Here is a 25,877-nt window from a genome sequence, read left to right on the forward strand (position 1 = left end):
AGGGCTATCCAGCTATCAAGTCCTTTCAAAATTGGGTTGTTTTGAAATCGAGTTTATGCAAACACAATTAGTTTGTTTTTGTATTTACCCAGACATGTCTTGGCACCCGCATGTCATCTTCTGTGTGTCAAATTTTTATTTCTGTAAAGTACAATATGAAATTTATAATAATTTCACTGTTGTAGGCCTAAGAATTGCAATATGTGCAATTTGATTTCTTTTGTTTAGACGCTCACCTTAAAATTACATATGAACAGCATTATTACACACCAGTTTTTGTGCTCTTTTTCGTCGTTTTTTGACAGCAAGTGATCTGAAAACTAGCCATGAAGAAAATTTGTGTGTATTTATCAAGAACTGTTTCATGGGTAGAGGTTATGTGCATTTCTGTACTTACATTTCTTTGTCCTGTTGTGTGTCTGGTTGGTGTCTCGATCAATGGCTATTCAGTGCACTGTTTCCATACAGTTTTTCACACAATTTTCGCTCATTAGTTCACTTCACATGTACTTACACAAAATGTGGCTAAATGTGATCTGAGCAGACACTTCTGACAACATTCTCAGTGAGAAGTGTTATGTTACTTCGTTACTTCCACTACTCACTTGCTCATCATTGGCCTTGTGATGTTGCGGCACTAATTTTGAATGTTTCATCAGAACTGGTGTCGTGTGGCTGCTGGGAGAGGGCTGAATGTATGTAGTATGTAGAGAGTGTGTGTGTGTGTGTGTGTGTGTGTGTGTGTGTGTGTGTGTGTGAGAGAGAGAGAGAGAGAGAGTGGGGGGGGGGGGGAGTGAGAGAGAGAGAGAGAGAGAGAGAGAGAGAGAGAGAGAGAGAGAGAGAGAGAGAGAGAGCACTGGAGAGTGGGGTCAGAGGGAACTGAGAAAATATGTTTATTTATTTATTTTTTTACGCTGTTTGAGTGTTATGTATTATGTGAGTAGGTGCCTTTGTATAGTTCACTGAGTGTTCCAAGCAGTGTTTTGTTGCAGTGTGTTGTATTTTCATTACAGACTCTCTTTCCTTGTATTATTGCTTTTTGTTTGTGGTAGTTCTCCTCTATTGTGAATTTTTGATAGAGACTATTGCTTTCTATAAGGATCTTAAGATCAGTTTCCATGATATTTGGGTGATGGTTTCCTCGTATTAGATGATCTGCAAAAGTGGAGTGTCTACTATCACTTCTTAGGCCTCTGAGGTGTTCAGAGTACCTCGTTTTGAAATTTCTGCATGTTTGGCCTACGTAGACTAACTGGCATGGACTACAGGTTAACTGATATATTCCGACTTTGGATAACTTGTCTGCTGATGTTCTTAGTGCTTAGATTTTTCTGTACTGTGTTATTTGTGTGGAATGATATTTGTAGCCATTGTTTCTTCAGTGCATTCGTCACTCTGTGGACGTTTTTGTTAATGTATGTCAGTATGTACCATGCTGCAGTCTTTATCGGCTGTTCCTGGTACCCTGTGTTTGTCTGGAGTTTGTGTTCTTGGTTCTCTGTCATGGCTGGTGATTTGTTCATGGTTTGTTCTCTTTTTTTTTTTAATTTTGTCGTTCAGTTTGTTTATCATTTGTGTGTTGTACCCATTCTCTTTGGCTATTTGGTGTATTGTGTTTAGTTCCTGTGTGTAGCTGAGTTTGTCCAGTGGAGTTCTGTTGAGCCTGTATGCATGTGTCTGAAACTTGAGAGTTTGTGTGCTTGGGGGTGGTTGGAGTTTATGTGAATGGTTGTACTTGTGGCTGAAGGTTTCCTGAAAATTCCAAATTTATGTTTGTTGTTGATTCTGTGTATGGCGATGTCTAAGAAATTAAGTTTCATTTCCTCTTCTGTCTCAATGGTGAATTTCATTTTTGGGTGAATTGTATTTATGTCACTGTGTAATTGTTTTATTCTGGTGTCTGTTTCATCAATCAAGCAAATGATGCCATCCACATATCGGTGCTAGTATATAATCTTGTACTGTTTCTGATGTATAATTTCAATGAATATTTCGTTTTCAATGTGGTTTAGAAATGTGTTTGAAAGTACACCACTGATGGGTGAGCCCACTGATAGGCCATGTTTTTGTAGATATAACTCCTCCTTGAAAGTGAACTGTTCTGTTCTGTTACAATCTTTAGGGTGGCTTCTATTTCACCTATGTGTGCACTTGTTATGTCTCCTCGATACTGCAGCTGTTTTTTAACAATGCTGATTATTTCTTTTACTGGCACATCTGTGTGCATGGATGTGATGTCAAAAGATACCAGGTTTGCTGTTGATAGTATATTTATATCTTTTCTATAATTTCACTGGTATTTTTTAGGTTTCTGTTGTTTGTGAAAGTGTATAATTTATGTAGTAATGTATGTAGGTGTTTAGCTTGGTGGTAAGATGGTGCATTCTTGAAACTGATTACGGGCCTGACTAGACAGTTATTTTTATGTATCTTTGGTAAACTATTGAGGCTGGGTACTCTGGGATTGTTTCGTTTATGTATTTGGCTCAAGTTTCTGTGACGGTGACAGAGTTTTTAAGAGTTCTTGTATATTTCTTTGGTACCTCATGGTAGGATCATTGATTAATTTGATAATGTTTTTCTGTTCTATAAATTCTTCTGTTTTCTTTATGTATTCTGCCTCATTCATAAGTACAAGTGTATTCCCTTTGTCCGCTCTGGTGATGATTGATTTGTGTTCTTGGAGTTTTTTGTTTAGTTTTATGGAGATATTTTCCTTTTCTGCTTTTGTTTTTGAAATGATGTGGGTCTTGTTCTCCTTGATTATGTGTTTTATCTCTTCTGCTACAAGTTCTCTTGTCAAGTTGGCATTGAAACTTGGATTGTTCAACTTTTCTTCTTGCTTTATATTATGTATTCTGTCTCTGCGATCAGGTTTTCTATGATTTTGTGTGACAGATTTGTGTTTATGTTGTGTTTTGGCCCCTTTTCAAGTAATTCTCTTTATTGTTTTGTTAATTCTATGCCAGTTAAATTGACGAGTCTGTCATGGAACTTGTGTTCGGCCCCTATTCTGTCTTCTTTATCTATTGTTGTGGCAGACCTCATAAGGTGATTCAGTTTTTTGTTTTGTGTTTCTTTCTTTTTGTTCATTAGTACTTCTGTGTAAGACCTGATTTCTTGAGTTATGCCATTGAAATGGCTGGTGTTTTTAAGAGTTTAGCTAATTCAAGGCGTGTTTTGTGCAACTGAAGATTAAGCTGTTATTTTTTCGCATACAGAAAACAAATTTCTTCTTCTAAGCAAATAACTTCTGCTTTCCTTTTGGCTACTTGTGCTGCAGGTGACTTGCGTTTATACTGAATTTTACAAAACCAAGGTTTATGTTATCACTTACACAGATTTTGTTAAACCTGATGTTGAGTATAGTTTTGTGCAGTTGCATTCTTGAATTTGCTGTAGAGCTTCATGGGAAATGCTTGGCTTGGCTTTGAGATACTCATTTTACTACTATTTATCCTTTCTGTAGGACGAAACTCAAATGGTGGAAGGAAGTTTTCTTTTAATTGTTTCTTTTAGCAGTATTGAATAGTTGGGCTGTGCACAAACAAACAACAAAAAAGGACAACATCCCTGGCGTATTTCATCAACACCTTAGTTAAACAGCTAGGTAGTCATGGTGGTGTGAAAGGGCTTAAGGATTCAAAAGATGAACCATCACCAAATGCAGACAGTGTGTTTGGCCAACACTTCCCAGAAAATATCACAGCTACAGCATCTAAACAAAATTCAGCAAGGCGCTTTAAGGTTTGTGTAGATAATGAGAAAAAAGAAACTGGGAAAATAGTAAGAAAATAAACACAATGGTGGTGTGAGCAATGTGATCCGGGTCTCTGCATACCAGACTGTTTTAAAGAGTACCATACATGAGTAAATTATGTTTATTAAAAAAAAAGAACTGCACTTCTCTATCATACTTTTCTTGTATGCATATGTTTCTATCAATAAAATGTTCTTTTATACACACTTTTTTCTTGAAAAGATTCAAAACAGTTAGTTTTAGAAATTAGTTTTTTTGTTTCATTCAATTTTCGAAACTGGAGAAAAAATTTCATTTACATTTATAAAAAAAATTGTGTAACGACAGTAGAAAGAGGACGTTTCAAACTTTAAAGTAAATAGTTTACTATCCTACATTATCTTCATAGTTTTTTTTTTTTAAATCCAGGAAATTGTTTGAAAAGTGTCAGTCTGCAGAGACGAAACTTGTGTAAACGGCTCAGTTAGAAAGTGTAAAAGGGGCAAAGTGGAAGGCCCGGGGAAGGAGAGGCATGGAGATTCAAGATCAGAAGGACTACAGAACCCTCACATAAAATTCAGAGAACCTGGTACACTAGCAACAAGGGAAGGGATTTGGGGGGGGGGGGGGGGATCTAGGGTTTAGATGCAACCATTAACCCTTTGGCTGCTGCAGCTGTGTGTCTGGCTGGCTGTGTTAAGCACGCTCTTGAGATCGCCTAATCCGTTTACCTGCACTAATAGCCATCTCTGCAGACTGCTGTTTGCGCCTGAGCTCTCTGCTCAGCTGACCTCGGCCTGTGCTAAGTATTTCTGGAGCCAGGGCGGTCGCGACTGTCTGGCAGTCTGATTGTGATCACCAATGTTACAAATAAACACATTGTATCTGGATACTTATGCATAGTTTTGAATCTGAAGATGAATTGCTCGACAGACATAATGTACACTGGAACTGCTTCTGCTGCAACATATAACTCTTAATGAACGGCTTTCTTTCATTTGCAACTAGTTCTTGCGAATCATCACAAGGTCTGTGTATACAGCCAAGTTTTCTTTGGCACACTGATAGTTACTTATCAGCTCTTGGTACATAACTTACAATGTAAATGCTGGAGAAACTGTAACGATCAAATGTTGATGTTTGTCTGTACTAGCGCAATAATTTGCCCTCAAACAAATTTGGAGAGAAGCATCTGGATGCCGACACACACTTTCGAAGCTAACCACTATACTTTGAGCTCATTAACCCAATAAATTATCCCCAGGGAAACTTCAAAGTCAAAAAGTTAATGTTTCTTATGTATAACTTTTGTTTAAGAATTCAATAAGGGAATACTAAAGTTTCCACACTACCTAACTAAACATCACCTTTAATTCCTAATCAACTTTTGTACCTTAGAAATGGGCGAGAGTGTGCAAGTGACCATCGCCTAATAAAGTTAACCTTCAGATATGTATTTGTACGTAACACCTCTCTATAAAAGATGAATCACTTTGCGTTAGCAGGGTGTATACAGGGACAAGGAAAAAAAATTCCCGGATTATTCCCGGATTTCTCCCGGATATCCCGTTTAAAAAATATGCTTTTTCCCGGGCGACCTACTGTCACTTAGCACAGAAAAAGTTCCCTCGGAACTGTAAAACTTATCAATCCTTTGAATGGTTAACGTTTTATATAATCGCGTAAAACTTCCCGGAAAAAAAAGAAAAGCCGGAGCAGAGAAGTTTTGGAAAGACCTTTGATTTGCAGCAACATATACGCTACATATTTTCGTATTACGAAAGTATAAATTCGAATTGCACCAAACACAGCCTGTTAGTTTCCGGAGCGTTGCAACCGAGGTTGTGATGTCCTTTTGTAAGCGAGTCAAATCTCAAGCCACGAGATCTCGCCAGCCGATGACAGCAGCTATTCAGAGCATAGGGCACGTGTTATAGTCAGCCACTAGCAAGATTACTGGTTACATAGCGCGAACACACAAGAGGAAAAGTTAACGGTTAACATTAATGTACACAGTACCGTATATCTACAAGAAAAGCTAAGCTTTCACGTGTAATATTGGTCTTTTTTTGGTGTGATATACTTTAAGATACATCACACAAATGTGCCAGTAAATTTAAAATTGTGACATAAATGCCTCGGCTCGAAATTCTAGAAGTGGCTGGTCCTGAACAGGTTCAGTTTCGAACGCTCTGTGATTTAGATATCCATCCCACTTTCACACACGTAACATAATTCATCTTGCGTAAAAAGAAATTTACTTTGAAAGTAACGCTTTTCTAACCACCGTTCGCAATACTGTTAGTTATAGGTTCGATTTACCAGTTGCCAGAGAGCGCCAAAAACGAATTATTGTGCGTGTGCAACTGCAGTGGTGTAGGAAGCCCGCATGTTCGTGTGTATAAAGCACTACGAGAGCTTACACTACACCATAAAGGAAACAGGGCATCAGAGGATACTCCAAAAGGCATCAAAATTTCGTGAATCATACTAAAATGCATAATTCGGCTTGAAGTGCACATTGGTTTTTTCCAGATTCACAATGAAGTAGGTCCCATCTGATATTAAGCTTTTCAGTGTGGTTTTTGGGATGTAAATTTTCTTGGAGTACCAGTACTCTACGATCTCATGTTTGGTTCTTTATTATGGCATAATGCCATACATGGCAGAAGATGATAACGTGCACTTGAAATTCACCGAACAGTTGGAAGTACCCAAAATTGTTAAATGAAACACTTCGTTTCAAATAAAATGATTGCCTCAGCGGAATTTCTTTAGCAAACTTGCAAAAATAACTTCATTCTTCTGCAAGGCGATTAATGCTTGACTGCTACTAACTTGGAAATAAAATAAAATCAGAAAACTGAAATTAATAATATATTTTTGCCCTCTGTAATTATGTGAATGCATTTTAATTCACTTGATAGCTCCCGGCCACAGAAATCCGTTTTGTTTTCATTTGACGTGGGAGCTGTACACGAAGAGAAGCAGCGAAATCACTTAACGTAAACACGGGTCACGTGGAGACTAACCCCCTCCCCACAACAACTCAGACAACTCTGTGCAAGCGCGAATCTGGCAGCTAGGGCGCGCGAGAAAAATTTTTCTCGTTTGCATCTGGCTGCTTGCTGCTACTACCGATGCAGCTAACAGCCAAACTTCAAGAAGCGGGAAGCGAGAGAAGGTACTGCTTATACGCGAGTCAAATGCGCATGCGCAACAGACCGCTGGCAACTGGTCAAACAAACCTAATGTGAACAGTTGTGACGTCATGCTCATAGCAAGCAGTTTATTGTTACGAAGAATTACAGTCTGCGCCCTACGGCCTTTAACATATTTTTGCTATCTGTAGACGCTTGTGCGTGCACGGTGTTTTGTTGTCGTAAAATGCACATTTCCTTTGCCACTACAGTTTTATTTTTTTCCCTCTCGTTTATATTTTATTGCTGCAGTATCATTCTCCAGTAGCAGGATACAATAACATTCTTTGCTAGAGAATCAATTCTGCAGTCAAAACTACCAAAATGTAACTGAAAGCTAACACAATGAAAAATTCCCGGAATTCCGAAAAATTCCCAGGTTTTTCCCGGTTTTCTCCCGGATGAAAAAATTCCCGGGTTTTTCCCGGAATTCCCGGTTGTCCCGGGTCGTATACACCCTGGTTAGTCTCACTAAAACTCAAAAATGGTTAAACCAGTTTGGATGATTCTTTTTTGTTGCGTTCCTAATTGTTTGTATAAAAGAAAAGTTTGGAAAAGTTGTTTAGAGAATTGGAAAATTCTGAAAATATGGAGGACCTTTTTTCCATGGAATTTTTACGATTTTTGTTATTCACAACTGAAACAATTGATATGAATAATTATTTTTTTGTTTTCTTCATTATGGCCTTGGACTTGAAGCTTCCAGTCTGTATTTGTCAGCCTTATTCGAGCATAAGGCAGTTGTCAGCATATTAATTCATCTGGAATGGCTCTTCGAGCTCAGATAATGCTGTGTTTTTATTTACCTATTTATATTTTTGCACTGTTATATTTCCCACCCTCTTTCTCATCCAGCCTTTGGATCGGCAATGGCGAAGCTAAATTTTTTTTATTTTTGTACTTATTTTTTGTTTCTTTTATCTTTTTGTGTTTTTAAATTTGTAAAGAATTCTTTCATAAGGAAGTGCTTATTTTCATCTTACTGGTGTAGCAACTTGGCTAGAAGTTCTTCTTTGAGTGGTATGTTTCAAAATGTGATACAATACACAAGGGTACATTACATGTTTTGCTTTCATATTTCGTTTCTCGTTGCACATTCTGTTTCAAGCAGACTAGTCCACATTTTTTGGATCAGTCACTTGGAAAGACATTTGGAAAGTGCCTTCCGGTAAAGTGCAGATGATTCTCATCATCAGAGCATCTTCCTTTCCTATCTGTTCTCCGTTCTGTAGCAAACTTTTCCTCAAGTTCTTGTACCAGACATAAATAAAAATCTGCGACCGGTATTTTTCTCCCTATCACCTATCTGTGAAAAGTGTGAAGGTCCACAACACGAAAAAAAAAAACTTTTTGTACCATATAACAGATGTACGCACAGATTCAACTGAGCTTAATAGTATGTCAGAGCGGTAAATTCACCTTCTCCTTGTTTCGGTTTCTTCTGTAGATTCCGTAAATTGTGCCTGTTGCTACGTACAGTACCGCATGCTGGTCTTCTATGGTTGTGAAGCCAGAGGAACAATTCTGGACTTGTCTACCTATTGTCAACATACAGCCACTACGTTACCGGAGTGCCCCGAATTAGGGGCTTAAATTTCTGTTGTTGTACCTGTGTATACAATGAAATCCAAGACGTATCCAGCTTTACAATTGCACAACACAAATGTCTTGATTCCAAATCTACTTCGTTTTGAAGAAATGAATTGTTTAATAGATAAGCAACCTTTGAACAATAATAGGCTTTCAATGACACAGAGCTTTTTGTATGGATTAAACACACTGTGCAACGCCATACGAGCTGTATCAATTATTTTCCTAATTTTAAACAAACTGTCATCTCCATGATTGGCAGAGATGACACTAAAATGCAACATTCTGGGGACATAAGTTTGCCGAAAACTGGAATGACCATAAATACATCTCTTAACCAATATTCCCTTATTCTCAACTTTATTAACATGGGCCATAATAAGCCAAATATCAATGAAGCAATATAGTTACTCAAAACCAGTGTCTTTCGAGGTGGACAGTCGAGAATGAACTGATTCCAACATATTTGCCACGGCGAAAGTGTAAAACCGTTTCATTTCACATGCTATAAAATCGATTTTCTGATTGAAACAGCATGAAAAAGGATAGAACTCTTCAATCAGGTGCTAGTTGCCAATTATGTCCTGAAGATGAATCATCAAATGCATATAGTGCTGGACTCAAATCACACGTTTGCAAATCAAATTTGTCACCAAGGCATTGTCTTTTATGGATCGCATTGTCTTCACTTTCAGAATCTGAATAAGAATTATCCTGGTGAGCTCTAATAGGTGAAGTACATGGACTTGTATTATTATGAGATTCTTCTGAAGAATCATCACCACTACAGTCATTGGAGCTGCCACACTCACTGTCACTGTCACTTCTTGTGAGTATCTGCAGTATCTCTTCAGCAGTGTAACCATGCTGACGTGCCACTTGTTTGTGAAACTCAAAAGTGATACACTCTAAAGCAGAAATGCAGGCAGGAAGCTAAACAACACAAATCGGCTAGCGTGAATGTTGAACAGCAACTGTGAAATCTGACAGAAATACTGCTGAAAACTAACCACCACCACAGAAGCAAAATGCAGATTATCACACGAACCAGCTAGCAAGAATGTCGAACAGCAACTGTGAAATCTGATGAAAGTACCGCTGAGCAGCTATACATGTCTGCAGGACCACAGGTAGCGAAACCGGCTGACGGTAAAAGCTGTCATTAGGACTCAGGTACCGGCCAGGCCGTGATGGTGAATGCTGCCTGCAGCACCCATGGGAAATACCACTGCAGCGTCTAATGGTGTCCGCAACCCCTGCGGAAAGGTAGTGTGTGGTGGGATTTCACGTCTGCAGTGCTCAAAGGGTTAAAGTCAAGCCTGTTGTGTTCAGTAGCATTTGAATAATTAAAAATAAACATAAAAAATATCACAATTCCACTTAGCTGCAGATTAAAAAAATGTATATATACTTTCTTACATGGGAACATTCAGTATTTTGTGTTTACATTTGCAAGAAATGTAATTCATTGAAATTTCGCACAAAATACAACTGTGAGTCAACGCCAAAGGGAAAATCTGTTCCAAAACAACAACTGTTTCTTAACACAAGTTAGCTTGCTTTTACTATTGATGTTTTATGATGAAAGTACACACGTGAAACCACACCTAAGAACCTATAAGAACCTTTTGTATTGTAACTACAGAGCCAAACATATGTAGAAAAAAAAAGAAGTCAAAATAATCACTCTTTTGAGCTATGATAACGGTGCAAACAGAATCTAAAAAATAGATTTTTTTGCACAAAAAACTTGTAACAACTGGTTGTCATGAGGCATTCTACTCTATAGGGAATCCCTGTTCAGCTTCGGATGGTCCTGGCAGCAAAAAATGCAATAATTCAGTACTAAAGTGCCAAAGCCAATGTTCAGGTACAGAAATTCAAAGTACAGATAACAGTAGGCACACACATCTGCACATGCCTGGGATTAGCTACATGAAATTTGAGAAATCAACTATGCCGGTAAAAAACTGGTCTCAGTGGTGAAATGCCAGACTAAAAATCCAAAGCTCGCCGGTTAGATCCCCAGTCAATCCTACGATTTTTATGGTCACTTATCACTTCTTTAAGCCCTGGCAATGTTTGTTCCTGTGACGAATACACAGTTGCACTATGGCTCGAAATCCTCATGTAAGTATAGGTCTCCTTTAACTGGCTAGGCAAGCCAATTCAAATGTCTGAGGAAGGCACTGCGGTATTAAAAATAATCTCTGAATGGATGATTACTTTACTTGATCCAGAAATAAGTGATCCCTTTTTTATCTACTACACAGTAAACATTTTATTATGGTTATTAATTCTTAAGGGGAGCCAGAGGTGCCTATGCTGCCCATGTTAAAATCACTAAGTTTGAGGAACATTTATGAATAAACTACCAAATAGAAAAATTTGAATTTTTTTTTTTTTACATAGAGAGTGGTTTAGTATTGCAGTTATGACAGAGGGATTTTGGAGTATCTTTTCTAGTTTCCTTCCAATTATTTTTTTTATTAATGACCCAAATTTTTTTTACAAATAATTGCTTTATAATTAAACTGAAATGAAAACTACTGAACATATTGCCAAACGGCTGTGTTACAATGTAAGTTTGACCACTAGGAGTGCTGTATAAAAATTTCATCTCTCTAGCTTGAGTGGATTTTGAGAAAATGTCCCTTATATTCGAAAAATTCTAATTTACCGGAAATGGCTATCAAAGTTTCTAAATACATTCCTGCGCTATAGGATGGATTATCAGGGTCTTCTTCTTCATCCTCCAAAAGCTTCCTCTTCTGTCTTCTTTTCTGGCCTGTTGTTCCATCATACTTCATATGCCTTTCTCTTCTTTCTGCTCCTCTTATCCTTTCTCTGCCAATATTTCTTAGTGCTCGTACAGTGTTCACCCCAGCTGTAAATCCTAAAGCCTTCAGAACTTCACACTGTTCCCTTGGTTGTAGGTTGCTATTGCATCATAAATGCCGAAGTGCAGTGTTTTTATGCTTACAAACACCCTTTTAGGAATCACTTTCCAAATCAAATTGTTTACACTCTCATTAGGATTCTGCGTCTTTCCGTGTAGACATTTGTGTAACAATTCTGGCTGTGCTAAGTCATGAAAAATTGGTTTTTAATTGCATTTATCACAGCTGCTGGCAAACCATGTTTGTGATCATAGTCCTTTTTTGCATTATATTTGCACCAGGAATCTTTTGGGCACAGGTTGTGTTGAGGGTATTCATTGGAAGCGGCAGTATGAAGGAACAATGCCCACACTGCTTTTCACATGCCACTAACATTACTAGTATTTTGCCTTATAGCATACCCATAGTATCTCTGTAGACGTTCAATCACCTCATCAGTAAGCCTGCCTCTCCCTCCTATTATCTTTCCATCACTGAGCTTACTTGAACCCAAAGTTTGTTCGAGCCTTCGAAGCTGTGCACCCATACGCTTTTGCACATGCCCAATGCATTCCAACTTTTCAACTACAAATTCATTTCCATATGGTTTCAGTTCCTCTATAGTCTTGAAACCTTTGGAGTCACCATCCCCAAGGTAGTATCTGTACCTAACGTTGTATCTGGGAACTGAACGTTCAAAAATTTGTTTCACTCCACCCACTTCCATTGCTCCACTAAAATTTGCCTCACAGGTTCCACTGTGCTCTCCTTTGATTTTATTTTTGCACCTACAATGTTTTGACAATATTGCAACATCTATCACTTTTGCACTATCACCACAAGTAGCAGTTACAACCCCATTCAGGAACTTATGACCCCTCTTTTGCCAGGAACCATCTAATGCCACTACCAAATCCCTAGAACCACCGTTTATTTTTACAGATTCCTCCACTGCTTCCTTCATGGTTTTCAAAGCCACATCTTCAACAGAGGATCCTATCAGTTCACAGTAGTACTCAAATTTGCTTGGAGGCAATGGCAAGTTCATAATACCACAAAACAGTTTACCAGCAGCAGACCCTTTTCCAATGGATCGAAGACCATACACAAGTCGAACATTCACATCAAACACTCTAGATCGTCCATTTTCGCCAAAGAGACTGGCATGTGAATTGTAGAAAGTCACTTGGTACTTGAAACTTGCACAGATTATCTTCATCTCACAAGCTAAACCAAAGTGCTTTGTTATCTCTAGTCCCACTCCTACACTTGAACACATTTTGCACAGAACACTTTCTTTCAGCACAGAAGATAATAATCCAATATTCAGTACTTCGTTAATATCATCACTGTCACTAACATTTTCATGAAATCTGTCACTTCCACCAGGCAGCTGCTAGAAGATGTCACACAGGGCTATGGCCGACCATGTGTTGCTTAGCAGAAGAACGCACTGTTTCAGAAATTGTAGTATCACAACTTGGTATTAGTGTTAATTTTCTTTTCCCTACGTTCTTCCTCTTCTTATATACACGGTTACTAAAACGTGGCATCGTAACCAGAACAACGCTTTACACAAGAAATATAATACTACCAACAACAAGCGCAACACTGAACTAATTCGAAACGATAAACAGCAAAGAGACGGTGTTCCGCGCTCTTAGCGCTTCATTTGTCACAGAAAACAATGTAGCCAACCCTTGCACATTCACTGTATGCGTAACAGGCCGAGAAAATCCCAAGCAGTTCACCAGGAAGTCACAAGAGGGTGTTAGATGCATTCAGCGGCCGCCCATTTCCTCTGCAGGCGTGGGGGAAAATGGTAATAACTCCACTTCTAGGGCGAGTAGAAGAATAATTCAAAGTTTACATCAAAGAGGAATGTTCCAATTAATTTTCGGTAGAAAAAAAAAAAAAAAAAAAATCGTAATTTTTTGGATTTGACCACCTCCGGCTGCCCTTAAGAGACCACTATAGGCTGTGGAAGGTATCAGTAAAATTAAACAGTACAGCAATACAAAGTAAGTGAAAATAGGCAAGAATAAAAGTGTACACCCTAAAAACATTTACCCAAATTGAGCAAGTCACCATCACCATGCAACCATGGGCACCAGATGCTAATATTTTGGAGGAAAGAGGCTCAAACAATCAGTTTCAGGTCTTTATATCAGTTTTCAAAATTTATTGAGAGCTGAGAGATCGTGCAATGTTATGCCAAGGAGGTTCTGCAACCACATTTTGTCCATTCCAGAACAGAGTCCCCCCCCCTCCCCCCCCCTCCCCCCTCCCCCCCCCCCCCCCAAGAAGTTATACAGTATGCTAAAGCATGAGCCCCTACAGCTTATCACACTTTATGAGAGCGTGTAGCCTGCGTCACACAGGAACATGCTTCCGTGCATAGAGGCAGAGCGATAGGGAAGCATGGAAGGGATATGGTCTGCGTGAGCGTGCTGGCAGGGAGTGAGCAAATGAAGTCTGCAGTACCAAACTGTGTTACGCAGGGCAACAATCAGTTTTATTTGCCTATGGTACATCATATTATATGTTAAAATCTAGGAGGGGATAAAACATTACAAAAATGATTTTAATCAACTGTCTATATGAGAGAAATCTAACTTCACATCTTGACATTGCGTCCACTGCTATACAGCAACAGTCCTTGTCATGTCAGAAGACGAGAACAGTTGACACGGCTTTGTGAAGATGTCAAGTATAATTTTTCGCAAAATAATAATGGGCTAATGATTAGATCATTGAAAAGGGTTGCAATAATTATTGTTTATCGTGAATGGCACTGTATTATAAGTTGACATGTAATACACAGATAAATTAACTTCAAACTCCAACTAAAAACAATATAGTCACTTGATGATTATTTATAATCCAAATTTTTTTTTTTTTTTAAATGTGTGTATGTTGGTATGTGTGCCTGTAATAAAATGTAAATCACTGTGCTTAAAAATTACTGGTAGCAAAGACTAGTACAAAGACTATAGCACAAAACTGTCAGTATGCTATCACATTTTTCACTGTCAACAGGCATTATTAGTGTAAACTAACTCATTTGACATCGCATTTATGGTCCACTGAAAAAGCAACAAATTTACCAGCTTCTATGAATGACTCAAGGGAAAGCTGACCAATAATGTTGAAAACCGTGGATATCATGACAGTTACTCCCTGTCATTTTAAGGCATTTTCCAGTTCATGTCCTGAAAATAGCAGGGGTTTACCTGTCGAAATACAAGAGTTTTTGACAAATCTACCCAGCCGCAATCTCGCATACAAGAAACTGGGAAAAGCTTAACTTGTCCTTGGGCAATATGTTGAACATTATAGTCTGCACGCTTCATATTATAGAAATTTCTGACTGGGAAGTTCTCATACACTATGTACAGAATTGATATGTTGACAAACACATTTTTTAAACCATGAGCCTTTAGAACCAAGAAATATTATTACATTACTTTGTTCCATGTCTACATCATAATACCATTGCCACTGCTATCTGAGTCCATGTGCGAACCATCCAGTTGTAAATTTAGGATGATAGGTTCAATTTTTACACCAATCTTCACCTCTCTGTCAAAGACTTCTTTCTGGAGCTTTTCAGCATGATGCACACGGTGTGCTCACGCTGAAGGTGGGACGTTGTCTATTGCTTAGTGCACTAGTGATTCAGTGTCTGTTATCTCGAATGTTCCATTTTTTGCCCCACGTAGCCTTTAACTTGTGCCCAAACTAGTTCTGCTGGATTATACTGGTAAAGATACACGAGTAAATGCAAAACTGTGTGAGCACATTCACATGCAAGAAATTCACATTCTGTCACGTGACTTGTATAAATTAACAAGCTGCATTCTGTCGTGTGACTTGTATAAACTAATAAGTTGCAGGATTTCGGCACAAGTCTAGCTTGTACTGCACAAAATATTATGCCAGAGCACAATATCTGCTTTCTTGGTGTCTACACTTGAAGTTTTTTCTCTGTAGCAGCTGAATGATAACTGGCAAGGTAATTACAATAACCGGCTTTGCAGCAAAGTATGGCAAGAATTGTTCAGTGAATCATTTCTTGAAACTGACAGCGTAGATTTCCAAACGGTAGTCACAGATGTTTATCTTACACTGAAATACAAGTTTACTCTCAGGAACAAAACCAGAAGAAGAGCCATCATGCGAATAATTACCTGAGAATCTTTGTTCTGGGAACTTTAAAACAATGAGTACCCTCACTCATTCTCCAGCAGTTACTCATCAAATGATTCCAGTTCACCCACGTTTCAATAAGGTAATGCACTGCTGAACTACCTCCTCCTCTTGTATCGTGCATCTTTCTAAGGGATGTTGTTTGTGCTGCACCCATGTCAATGTCATATTTTTTGATTCAAAAACTCTCTTCTCAATATATTTTAAACCAATGTCTTCCACAATTCTTTGCATTGGTGAATCACTACCTTTGAAACCAATTTTCTTATGCAGAATTGTAAGAAGATTTTGCGATGATGGGTATTCACTACTTATACACATTTCAAAAACTGAACGTTGTAAATATCACTGTAAAAACCATCCATTTGTGTCACTGGTATCTTGTGATTTCAAGCATTCCAGGCGACAGGAGACCAAATTTTCCTGAGTCTTCTACAGCTCTGACATTTTTGTTTACTATTCTCTGTAAAGTTCTCCTAGCGACACATACTTCTGCAGTTTGCTGTCTTCAAAATGTCAAAGTCCCACTTTCAGATTCATGTTTGAAAAAGTTATAAATGTTGTACATAAACCTACTTGCCTGCTTGTGAAGCACTTCATGTTTATTTCTGTCACCTGATATACGAGGTGCATTCAAGTTCTAAGGCCTCCAATTTTTTCTCTAATTAACTACTCACCCGAAATCGATGAAACTGGCGTTACTTCTCGACATAATTGCCCTGCAGACGTACACATTTTTCACAACGCTGATGCCATGATTCCATGGCAGTGGCGAAGGCTTCTTTAGGAGTCTGTTTTGACCACTGGAAAATCGCTGAGGCAATAGCAGCACGGCTGGTGAATGTGCGGCCACGAAGAGTGTCTTTCATTGTTGGAAAAAGCCAAAGGTCACTAGGAGCCAGGTCAGGTGAGTAGGGAGCATGAGGAATCACTTCAAAGTTGTTATCACGAAGAAACTGTTGCGTAACGTTAGCTCGATGTGCGGGTGCATTGTCTTGGTGAAACAGCACATGCGCAGCCCTTCCCGGAAGTTTTTGTTGCAGTGCAGGAAGGAATTTGTTCTTCAAAACATTTTCGTAGGATGCACCTGTTACCGTAGTGCCCTTTGGAACGCAATGGGTAAGGATTACGCCCTCGCTGTCCCAGAACATGGACACCATCATTTTTTCAGCACTGGCGGATACCCGAAATTTTTTTGGTGGCGGTGAATCTGTGTGCTTCCACTGAGCTGACTGGCGCTTTGTTTCTGGATTGAAAAATGGCATCCACGTCTCATCCATTGTCACAACCGACGAAAAGAAAGTACCATTCATGCTGTCGTTGTGCGTCAACATTGCTTGGCAACATGCCACACGGGCAGCCATGTGGTCGTCCGTCAGCATTCGTAGCACCCACCTGGATGACACTTCTCACATTTTCAGGTCGTCATGCAGGATTGTGTGCACAGAACCCACAGAAATGCCAACCCTGGAGGCGATCTGTTCAACAGTCATTCGGCGATCCCCCAAAACAATTCTCTCCACTTTCTCGATCATGTCGTCAGACCGGCTTGTGCGAGCCCGAGGTGGTTGTGGTTTGTTGTCACACGATGTTCTGCCTTCATTAAACTGTCGCACCCACGAACGCACTTTCGACACATCCATAACTCCATCACCACATGTCTCCTTCAACTGTCGATGAATTTCAATTGGTTTCACACCACGCAAATTCAGAAAACGAATGATTGCACGCTGTTGAAGTACGGAAAACGTCGCCATTTTAAGTACTTAAAACAGTTCTCATTCTCGCCGCTGGCGGTAAAATTCCATCTGCCATACGGTGCTGCCATCTCTGGGACGTATTGACAATGAACGCGGCCTCATTTTAAAACAATGCGCATGTTTGTATCTCTTTCCAGTCCGGAGAAAAAAAATCTGAGGCCTTAGCACTTGAATGCACCTCATATTTACTGGAAATCACACTAACACATTTACAGATGCACATTCACAGCTATACTGCTACAAGAAAATAACACTGAGGTGTGAATGAATAATTTGGTCGCTCTATGAATGAAACAGAATTGTCACAAAGTATAGAAACAGCACGGCATGTGGGTGAGAGATTCTCACAGTCTAGTTGCAACTTGTGGCTGGCCACTTGGAGGGAGAGAGAGAGAGAGAGAGAGAGAGAGAGAGAGAGAATCTTATTGGCTGCTAGCAGTTAATGGAGGGAAATGTGCAGAATGGCTCACAACCGGGCTGCCTTCTTACATGACAGTAATTATAGATAATGTGAAAACCATATCAGACCAAGACCCCAGTTAACGCACTGACTGAGTTAGGATCAACTATGATAATCTTTGCCATGACATTTGCATTGCTGTCATACCGAAGATCAGCTGCTGAATGAACCGTACATACTATTATTATTGGGAATATTTTGAAATGTGACTCAGGTCATTTTTTTGGATCTGTATGATGTAATACTTTGTTATAGTGCTGCTTTTATTGTAAAGAGAGACGGCAATACACCCTGTTGATCTTCAGCATTATGCTTTCCACATCTGATATTGTGGTGACACCACTGTGTTGTTACTTTGGTCATTCACATGTCCCAATTGAGGTGGTAAGTCATGCAGATCAATTTGGCAGATGATGCTTTTTGTGAAAATGGGTACTTCTGTGTGCTTTGCTTTGTTTCAGTCTTTAAAGCATTCTATTTCCCTTCTACAGAAATAACCTTGGCATAGTGCACTGGTCACTAGGTCATAATTTTTAATGTACCTGATCACTTCTTAGTTTTTTAAGGTCCCATTGCCTAATGCCATATCTCTTCTCTCCTATTTAGTCTATCCTTCATACTTATTAGTTTACAACAATATTATGCAGTCTAGTATTTGAAATACAAACCATTGTCTAATAGATGTTATTTAAAAAATGGAAAAAAATCTGCCACACACAAATTTCATACCAGTTAAGATATTGTGAATACACAAAAATGTTAAGTGTGCACTTCACTGACAAATACAACTGACATAATCCTGCACTTGCAGCTGTTCTGGTGTCCAGCAGCATCAATAATGAGCTTTTTCAACAAATTTAACATTTACTAGCTACTTTGAAACAATCCTAACTTGATATTCAAGAGAATGTTTGCTTGTTATGTAGTTTCACTTTTCATGGATCATTTGTACAATTAATCATAATGATATGGAACAACTCATGTTATGTTCACATTACACATTCATATGTAAATATGGCTACATGCTGATCATCTACAATTATTATTATTATTTAGTATTATTGTGTGTTAATAATTCTCACCCATGATCTTTTAGACATTACAAAATTAGAACTTCTTATTCTTCTCGAAAACAGAACAAGTTGTCAGGCAGAAAATTTTTTCAGTTTGTTTTCAAATTTAAATTTGCTGTTTATCACACATTTTTATATGTATATCATTGGGTAAGTGATCAAAAATTTTCATGGCAGCATTGTGCACCCTTTTCTGTGCTGAAGACAACCTTATGGTGAGTAAAGTATGGTGTTTTTTCTTCTAATACTGACATTAAGTACATCACTTCTCCCTTTGAACTGCAGTGGATTATTTACAACAAACTTCATGAGCAAACAGATATACTATGAGGCAGTAGTCAAATTGTGTAACTCCTTAAAAAGCTGTCTGCAAGACAAAATTGTGGGTGAGCACCACGTATCATCTTTACAGCATGTTTTTGAGCAGTGAAACTTTCTTTTTTAAAGTTAAGTTACCCCAGAACATTATTCCATTGCCATTACTTGGCTGTCAAACTATGAGCTCTCTCCCATTTCATGTGCTGTTGAGTTGCACTGATATCTCCAATGGTAACAACCACTACTTTATCTAGCGATTCTGAGTAATAAAATTTCTTTTTATATGGGCTTACCTGGACCTCAGGCACTCCTTCAAACAGTTCATCCAAAGTCTCCTGAAGGGATAGAACCAATTTCTTCTGTAAAACTTCCCAAGAGTTCTTGTGATTGACGTTCAGAACACCACCACCTCCAACAAGTGGCAAAACAGCAACACATCTAGCCACCAACTGCACAGTTTGTTTATCTGGGTTATCAACGAATTTCATAAGGAATTGTTCAATATTACTCTGAAACCAAGAAAATTACTTGCTATCAGTCATGTGAAATAAACTCAAATCCGTTTATTAATTAATAAGAGACAAATACTTTGAAAGTGTTAACTTCTGGAATTTACAACCTCAATCTAAAATTGCCATTTGAGTAGCAGAGCGAGTGAAAGTCTAATGCTCTGCAGACTGAAGAATTATAAATCACTCACATCTTTAGGTGAAGTTTCTTTGTCAAATCATGACACACTATGGAAGCAACCATAATACTACTTAACATGGTGGATTACATGTATTGTAGACTTCAATCAATATGGCACCAGGACACCCTACATTTTTCCTTTGATGTGTTGATATCTAATGATAACACACTGCTTACAACTACCAATATTTGAACTTATATTATAGCAGCCATCCAACTACCCCAGTTTTATAAATGGCATGATACTGAAAGACCGCAAAGGTGTCCACTCCATTTAGGTACTGTGGTAACCCACTGGGATACCATCTAGACATTGGGCACCAGCCAAAGACTCCAATGTCGGCCGTCATCACAAGATTGTTACATAAGATGCAACAGTCACACCACATCCGCTATCATGAAGCATGCCAACGAGGGGGAGACGATGCAGCTAGCGGTCATGCATAACATCTAAGCAGGTGCCACCCAGCGCCACAGGCGACATGCCATCTATGTATGTTATTGCTGCCTAGCGATCGCCCCGAGTCTGATCTCACGCATCTTTCTATTTACTACACAACCAACAACTGTACTGTACCTTTCTTACCACATGACTACGCAATACGTTGTATCCGTTGTGAATTATTGTCCTGTGAGATAATTAAATGGCAACAATTTAGAGCATTTTTCAAGTTTGTTATATAACTGTGGACTCTGTCAACAGGCTACCTCAGTGGGTGTGTCAATGGAAGTCATGCTACAGCAATTCCTGTAACAGCAGTTATAGGGACAGAAACATCAGGAAATCTTATTGTCCGCATTGCTCTCCTGCTGTTGGCTACAAATCCACCACCATTACCTCTTTATGACGAGATGGCAGAGGAGAGAGAAACATGTCAGAAGCACCTCTGCCCCCAGCGCTTCACCACATTCCAGGTAATGGATCCAGCCACTGTAAAACCACTTTTCCTTTTGTTTATCTTGTCCAGTACATACTGCTTTTTTGCAAATTGTCCCCTTTCATGGAACCAGCACATCTGACTTTTTACAAAATGCATGCTCTGTTAACCACCTACTTTCACTGACACTGCCACGTCATTGCATCACATATGGAATTTTACAAGTGCTGTAAACAACCTAATCAGTCATACCATGCATGGGTACATGGGTAGCCGAACTGCAGAGACTCAGTTGGAAATGTCGTTTTGTGATTCCAATACAAAAGGAATCGTATGCCAAGGAGATGATTAGGGAAATAATCATTCAGGCAGCTCTGAATACAGAGTTGCATCAGAAAGCTCTACATTTTGAGGATCCTCCTTTGGAGTTTCCCTGGTTGCAGGCCATTGATTAGAAATATAAGGTGAGGTGGTGGCTTTCGCGTCACACCCAGAGAGGTATCCAACTTTGCCGACACAGCAAATGCAGCAACAATAGAGTGCAAACACTTCTGCACTCTGACTCTGACTTGTAAACAAGGAAAGAAGTCTTGGCCCATTGACTGGGGCTCATTTCCATCATGTCAGAGAAGTCTGCCCTGGTAGGTGGGCACAGTGTGAGGCATGCCAGAAGGTAGTACAGTCTGTGCCTGTCTGCCAATTCTGGGCAAAAAACACAGGAATTAATGGACATTAATGTGATTCTGCCAGTCTCACACCATAGTGATGTCACCTAAGAAACTGTTGATCACACTCATGTTGTGCAATTAAGAAATTCAGTAGCAGCTGGTGTCTCTGCATCCCTGGTAAACACTCAAATGAATCAACTGGGAGCAGTGCCCCTTAAAGCCACAGCTCACCACTTAGTGGCATATAACAAACAACACAGTCCACTCTAAGGGCAACTCACAATTGTCGTGACACACAAAAATGTCTCACGACATCTCACCTTCCTTGTGATTCACAGCAGGGATACAAAGTATGTATCTGGACTTGATGCTTTTACAGCTTTTGGATTTGTCATCAATAACTTGGTCCACCTGGGACTGGAACAGATACTCTTGCAGTAAACCCACAGTAAGGAGTACCCTGACATTTTCTCTGAGGGTCTGGCAAAAGTGAAGAACTTCACAGTGCACATTACATTACAGAAACTGGCATGCCTTTGCTTCTTCCATGCATGATGCGTGCCCCTTGCTCTGCAGAATGCAGTCAAGAATGAGCTACATAGATTGACAGCCTTGGAATCATTGAACAGGTGTCAGCAAGAAAGTGTGCCATGCCATTGGTAATTGTGAAAAAACTGTGCCAGTCACAGATCAATATGTATTGCATTTCAAAACCAGATGAGCTTTCCTCTGCACTTGCCAGTATTTTTCAAATGTCATCTCTGTGAAGCTCGCTTAAAGTTACCCTGGATGAAGAATCAAAGAAAGTCATGGCAATCAACACACCACATGGATTATATCATTTCAAATGCTTAGTTTTTGGGGTGGTCAGTGCCCAGAAATTTTCAAAGGTTCCTCGAGTAACTGCTGTAGGACATTCCAGACAGCAATGCAGTGATGGATGCCACAAGGAGGAACATTTAAGGAACTTCCAGCAGGTGTGCCACACACTCCAGTTCACAGGTCTCAAATGAAACCTCAAACAATCTCTCTTTTTTCAACCGTCGGTGGAATACCTAGGATAAATCACCTCTCGCAAAGGTGTTAAGCCCACATAGAAGCAGGTCAAACAAGTCATCGGGCTTCATCGCCACATAAATTTAAAGACGCTCCTGTTCTACTTGGGAAAAGTAATGTGTTACAGAAAATGTATCCCAGGCATGGCATTGGCTGTGCACCTTCTCAACAACCTGCGGAAGAACGGCGTCCCTTTTGTATGGTTGGAGGCATTTGAAAGGGCATTCAAGACCCTGAAGCAGGCTTTCCAATTGGTACCTTGTCTCGCCACATTTCCAATTGGGCAAATACCTGGTGGTGGCTGCGGATGCCTCGAAATTTCACCACACTATGGGCTACAAGCTATATATATGCCTCTTTGTTCCCGCAGCAAAGCTACCTGAGAGGACTGCCCACTTACTCCAGCATCGGGCATTCTTTCTCAGCAAGTACAATTACAAAATTCACTTACGCAAATGCCACTCAACATGCCAACACTCATGCCCTGTCTCCCAATGGGCTCCGTCTCAGAGTTCGACCAAGTCAAGATCTTAAGCTTCCAGAGGGATGAAGAGGCTCAATATATGGTCGACACTTTTCCTATTACAGGGACCCCTATGGCCATGGCCCTGGCCGAGGACACCATCTTACACAAGTACCACAGTACATACAACAGGGCTGACCAGACCACATTCTCAGTCAGGAGTTCAGCCTGTTGTGGCATTACTTCCATCTCTGCCACTGGCTAATCCTGGTGGATGGAGTTATCCTACTAACTATGGATCAATGGTCTCCCTGGGTAGTCTCACCAGAACCTCTGCACCTGACAACCTTATGGCTCTTGAATCAATGTCAATGGGGCATTTCATGAACTATATTGCTCAGCCAGCACCATGTGCACTGGTCAGGCAGAGACTGGCAGTTCGAACATCTTGTCAGCAACTATCATTAGCATGAACAACAGCAAGTAGCTCCCCAGCAAATGTTCTCAACCTGGCAGACACCCTCCCGTTTGTGTGAGCGGGTTCATTTGGATTTCGTTGGCCCGTTCCTAGATACTATGTGGCTGACTGTCCTTGATGCATACTCCAACCTTCCGTACACGGTCAACTGTTGGTCCATGAGCGCAGAGACTACAGTCGCTGCATTCAGCAGAATTTTTGCTACCGAAGGACTTCCTCTCATGCTGGTTTTCAGCAAGTTCTGACGCAGAAATGGCATTCTAGACCTGCTATCTCCGTCTTTCCACCCCAATCAAATGGTGAGTCAAAAGACATGAAAACCTTTAAAACACAGGTGAAGAAATACATGGCTGACGCTCCTACAGATGTGGCACTAAAACCTTTTTTTTTAGTTCCTTTAGGTCAACACCGACAGGGGAGAAGAGCCCAATGGAACCCATCCATGGCTGTCAGTCCTGTACCCACATCCATCTCATGCTGCTATCACCTGTGGAGCCATTTGCAGTACTGTTTCCGGGTTTCCAGCCAAGCGCAGGGCCTCAGATGGCAGGATATGTGGATTCCAGCAGTCGTCTGGCAGCCCTCTGGTGATGGGGGACCAGATGGTGACATGCCATCAAACTCAACAATGTCTGCAAGAGGGACTCAGTTGCCACCACCTCCGGGCCCTCCAGCGTATACACATTGTGGTGACATCATCTTTCGCTTCTCTTTTGCAAAACTATCTGCTACCTCACCTCCTGCTCCTGAGCTGTTTCTGCTCTCTGGTTCTCATCCCTATTCACCAATCCCAGCCATGTCCTCATCTCCCTCTGCTTACAGGCCACCCGAGATGAGCCAGATGTCAGAAGACCAGCCCCATTCCCATCCCTGCAGCTCCCTTTCTATGCCAAGTCCTGATGTAGACATGGAATGCCCTCTGCTGCCAACGTCAGAGCCACCAAGACTCCAACTGCACCAGGAGCTGGTAAAACCGGACGGGCCATCCGATGCTTCCAACAACATTGGCCTGGTTTAGAGTGCTGCCCAGACCCCTGGCCAGTTGGGGGTCAACTCACTAAGATGCAGCTTGCTGCTTCCCCATCTCCAATGTTGGCTATTGTTGCACAACTGGCACATACAACAGAACAATCACTCAGTGTCCCCCACTGCAGTGTGGCTACCTGGGATAAACACTGTGGCCAAGTGACCACTCATGGCAGCTATACAGGCACCTCTCAGCAACACCGGCAACGTGCCGTCTATGTATATGATCACTACCCAGCAGTCAACCCCAGTCTGCTTTTGCTCATCATGCTAATTATTATGTTGTAAATAAAACAGAAAGAAACATTCCACATGGGAAAAATATATTAAAAACAAAGATTCCATGACTTACCAAACGGGAAAGCGCTGGTAGGTAGGCACAATAAAAAACACACAAACACACACACAAAATTTTGAGCTTTCACAACACCCGGTTGCTTCGTCAGGAAAGAGGGAAGGAAAGGGAAAGATGAAAGGATGTGGGTTTTAAGGGAGAGGGTAAGGAGTCATCTCAATCCCGGGAGTGGAAAGACTTACCTTAGGTGGAAAAAAGGACAGATATACACTCGCGCGCGCGCGCGCACACACACACACACACACACACACACACACACACACACACACATATATATATCCATCCACACATATATGCTGTATATGTGTGGATGTGTGGATGGCAGTTGCGAAAGCTCAAAATTTTGTGTGTGTGTTTGTGTGTTTTTTATTGTGCCTATCTACCAGCGCTTTCCCGTTTGATAAGTCATGGAATCTTTGTTTTTAATATAATTATTCACCCCTGTAACCGCCCCCGGTGTAAAACCTGTCCCATGCACCCTCCCACCACCACCTATTCCAGTCCTGTAACCCGGAAGGTGTAAACGATCAAAGGCAGAGCCACGTGTGAAAGCACCCACGTGATTTACCAACTGACCTGCCTACACTGTGAAGCTTTCTATGTGGGAATGACCAGCAACATACTGTCCATTCGCATGAATGGACACAGGCAGACAGTGTTTGTTGGTAATGAGGATCACCCTGTGGCTAAACATGCCTTGGTGCACGGCCAGCACATCTTGGCACAGTGTTACACCGTCCGGGTTATCTGGATACTTCCCACTAACACCAACCTGTCAGAACTCCGGAGATGGGAACTTGCCCTTCAGCATATCCTCTCTTCTCGCTATCCGCCAGGCCTCAATCTCCGCTAATTTCTAATTTCAATCTGCCGCCGCTCATACCTCACCTGTCTTTCAACATCATCTTTGCCTCTGTACTTCCGTCCCGACTGACATCTCTGCCCAAACTCTTTGCCTTTACAAATGTCTGCTTGTGTCTGTGTATATGCGGATGGATATGTGTGTGTGTGCGAGTGTATACCTGTCCTTTTTTC

The 25,877-nt window shown here is 40.4% G+C and overlaps 1 protein-coding gene across 1 annotated transcript in view; it reads right to left on the reverse strand.

Annotated features, from left to right (window-relative positions):
- The window catches only part of LOC126161930 (uncharacterized), a 114,571-nt gene that overhangs the window by 44,176 nt on the left and 44,518 nt on the right, over positions 1-25,877 (reverse strand). The window contains exon 6 of the mRNA XM_049918104.1: positions 19,522-19,737. Within this exon, the coding sequence (XP_049774061.1) occupies positions 19,522-19,737 (216 nt within the window). The remainder of the gene's footprint in view (positions 1-19,521; positions 19,738-25,877) is intronic.

The sequence above is a fragment of the Schistocerca cancellata genome, chromosome 2 (genome assembly GCF_023864275.1).
Source record: "Schistocerca cancellata isolate TAMUIC-IGC-003103 chromosome 2, iqSchCanc2.1, whole genome shotgun sequence".
Lineage (NCBI taxonomy): Eukaryota > Metazoa > Arthropoda > Insecta > Orthoptera > Acrididae > Schistocerca > Schistocerca cancellata.